This window comes from Frankliniella occidentalis, unplaced genomic scaffold, assembly GCF_000697945.3.
Source record: "Frankliniella occidentalis isolate FOCC.00 unplaced genomic scaffold, Focc_3.1 Scaffold567, whole genome shotgun sequence".
NCBI lineage: Eukaryota > Metazoa > Arthropoda > Insecta > Thysanoptera > Thripidae > Frankliniella > Frankliniella occidentalis.
This window is the reverse complement of record NW_026267683.1, coordinates 1,815-5,268: the sequence shown is the minus strand read 5'-3', so window position 1 is coordinate 5,268 and position 3,454 is coordinate 1,815. Positions and strand designations below refer to the sequence as shown.

Here is a 3,454-nt window from a genome sequence, read left to right as displayed (position 1 = left end):
TACATGCGCCATGAAAAAAGTATTCCACCGACATCTCAACCATCCCTAGAGGTTTGTACACCCTCAAAACCATAGAATCGATACCCAGCATGACCTGAACTGATAATTTACAAAATATACTAATTTAGGGAAAATTTCTCATAAAGTGACCAAAATTAGTAGTAGTTTTGGCCGGAGAATTTTTTTTCTTGCATTTTCGAGTTCCTTGGGTCCAATTTAGTCGGGATCGACTCCCTGATGAAGCCTGTAGATCAATATTAGTGGCGTCGACTTATGGGGGTAGTTTTCTCATACTACCCCCGAAAAACCTACCCCCCCAGCAAAAATCAGATAGGTGCTACGGGTCAAATCGAACATTTGGGTGTTAGAAACAAGTGTGCAAAGTGGCTTGCAGGTATCACAATTTGCAGTATGGTTTGGTGTACCGCTAGTACTAACTCGAGAAAAAGATGTAACGGTGAAGCACCGCGACTACAACCCACCCTTCTGCTTAGGAAACGTTTTTTGGGGGAAGGGGGAGAGTTTACTTTCTATTTTGCGGTTTTCAGGCCTTTTTCTACAATTGATTGTTCGCTACGGCAATTTTAAGCGTATTTTCGTCAAAAAAGACCCTCTAGCGCCTAAACGGTGAGAGATAGAGCAAAACGAACGAAATTTTCGTCCGAGGGACTCTACTTTGACGGGTTACCCCTTAGGGTAAAATAATGAAGAAATACTTTTAGGGTGAATTTTTGAACCTTGGATACCCCCATTCACACCCTTAGGGGTGGTTGCCAGGATTTGCCGTAGGCGTTTCGTTGTCTAGGAGTGGACCTTAAGAGACCCTGAAAATTTCAAGTCTCTAGCACATCTCCTTCTAGTGGAACAGACAGACACACAGACACACAGACACACACGAGGTCGTCTGCATAAGCCCGCTCGATAGCTTTTTCAAAGCAGAAGGGCGTGCTGAAAAGGAAGAAGAAAAAAGAGAAGAGGAAGAGGAGCCGCGAAAAGGAAGTGAAGGGCGAGTCGACAGGAGAGGTAGGTCTCATCAGCACTTGGAATTTTGGGCCTTGAAGTAAAGTGGAATTGACTGAGGGACGGGTCCTGGGGTGGTTTTCTGCGGAGTCCGTGCCTGGGGGTTGAATGTCGCGGCGTAGTAAGCGTTAACCGTGGCGGCCAGCTACCGCCGTTTGCAGCGTGCACTGCACTTCTGTCGATTTGTGCGCTCAGATTATGAGTTAGCTTGGCACTTTTCAGGTTTCGTAAAATTTGTCGCGCATTTTGTGAGAAAAATATCTTGAGCGTACAGAGGTACCCTTTAGGGGCGTGTTATCCCTTCTCTTCACACAAGAAGGGTCTGATCTGAACGGCGTCACCTAAGTCTCCTCCTTCGCTCTTACTTTGTTTCAGTGCCCGGTCGTCAGCGTAGATGACGATGGCATCGGAAACGGGAAGAGGTTCCCAAGTGTGTACGCAAAGCAAGTATTTCTTGAAGCCAAGGCTTCGCGAGCACTGGAGGACGCCAATAAGGAAGGCTCTGACGGAGAGACGCCTAAGAAAAGGCGATCAGAGGTTAAGGTAAGCAACTTTCATTCATAATTTGGGAATGAAGCTTGCATTTCCAGAATGTGAGGTTAACCTCTTTTTTTCAAATTCATTCAGAATTTGATGGCCTGACTGGATGCTTTCTTTTTAATTTGTTTTAGGAGGTAGAGACTTCGGATGAGATTGACCTTACAGTAAGTCAGATTATGAAAAATGTGAAGACCGCGGGGGCGAGCATCAAAACAAACAGGGGCTCACCGCCAAGATCATGCGCGCGGGTGAAGCATGTAGGTAGAGCCGCGCCATACCCCGTACGTTCCTAAAGCTCTGACGCTGGCGACAACAAAGACGGTAATATCATTTCAAATTCTTAAGACTTAAAAAAACCCAGTGAACTTGAAACAGGAATGGTCTGCCTTTACACTTTCTTTCCTTTTTAAATCCACAGGCCGGACATGTGAGGCGACTTATTGTTTCTCTAAAGAAGAAGGCCTCTGAGAACTCTCCCCAGACATCTTCTACCTTCTCATTCGAAGTACGTTTGATAGATACTGCATAGTGTGATGTCAGAATATGAATGAAAAGACTTCTCTTATTGAGGTGTTTTCATTTCATTTTCAGGCGCCTAAGAGAGAATTCAGTGAGAAAGATAAGGCATGGTGGCCGGCAAAACCACTTGAAGTTCATTGGGGCGTACCGGTAAGTTGATATCTCATTTTGTGTTGGTATTTTTACTTGTCACATTCTGAAATTCAAATTCTGATCCAGCTTTTTTTTTCTGACAGTGTCTCGCTGGAACGAAACAGGCGCCCAGAAACTGTAAGAGGTGTCCGTACTGCGACTCCATATCCGACTCACCGGGTATCCTGCAGGCCCACACGAGGACGATGCATCCAGAGGATTTGGAAAGGGATCTCCCTATCGGTGCAATGAGGCGTCTGTACAACCTGTGCGCCGATGGACTACGTGTCGTCAGCATGGACCGGGTGTGGGCCCACTTCACCCAATTCGACTGCGACGAAGAGACTACTCTAAAAATGCAGACCGCCCTCAAACTGGCCCTTGCTGAAGTGCTTGCCCGCACTGGGGACGAAACAGGCCCACCCTTTGGCGGTGACGGCCCCTTCAAGGAAGAAATGTAATTTTATTTTAATACCTCATCTTCTGATAATGAAAACGGTCATATCATGTTCTGCCAATTCTGATTCTCTGTTCTTTCTCTGCTTCCAGATCCGCACTTACTGCAGATTATGAAGAACAAGAAGAAAAGGAGAAATCTGATGATGAAGATTCGAAGGCAGTGAAGCTACCCCAAGCACCGCAAGAAAAGAAGCTCAGAGGATCACGGCAACAGGGGAAGCCATCCTCAAGCTCCAGCTCAAGCTCTTCTGACGACGACTCAAGCACTTACTAGTCAGTCAGAATCTGAAACATGATTGTCATTTTATTTTGTCATTTAAATAATTCAAATATATCTGTGTTGGTGTCGCGGCCGTGTTTGTCTGTTGGACCCAAGAGAATGGTGCTTCCGTTATCTCCAACACAGATATCGCCTTGTAATATGCAATACTGCAATAAATAAGACTTTTTATCAGTGTAAATTGTTCTTAACCATTCGAAATCTGAGATTGTTCCCTAATTATGATGGTATAAGAATTTGCCATTTAAAGTGTGCGCCACTTAAGGCCGAATCACACTGGCGGTTCACGGGGCGGTTGACGGGTGCGGGTGAGGGTGCGGGTGGCGGTTGAGCCGATCACACTGCGCGGTTGCGGTTGCGACTACCGCGCTCGGCAGCGCCCCACAGTGGGCTAGAATCCCAAAAAAGCGGACAAAAGGATGACAATTTTTTTAACGATTTGGGCTAAAAAGACTAGTGCACTTTGTAGCGCAATGTTCAAGGATTTCAAAACGCATTAGTTTG

General features: G+C 45.9%; 1 protein-coding gene across 1 annotated transcript; it reads left to right on the top strand.

Annotated features, from left to right (window-relative positions):
- The first annotated feature begins 1,669 nt into the window (after nucleotides 1-1,669).
- Nucleotides 1,670-3,025, top strand: LOC127751571 (uncharacterized). The gene is made up of 5 exons (XM_052275306.1): nucleotides 1,670-1,881; nucleotides 1,979-2,065; nucleotides 2,152-2,229; nucleotides 2,316-2,668; nucleotides 2,761-3,025. Exons 4-5 carry the CDS (start codon nucleotides 2,418-2,420, stop codon nucleotides 2,942-2,944), a joined length of 435 nt encoding a protein of 144 aa, XP_052131266.1. The 5' UTR covers nucleotides 1,670-1,881; nucleotides 1,979-2,065; nucleotides 2,152-2,229; nucleotides 2,316-2,417; the 3' UTR covers nucleotides 2,945-3,025.
- Nucleotides 3,026-3,454: the final 429 nt, after the last annotated feature.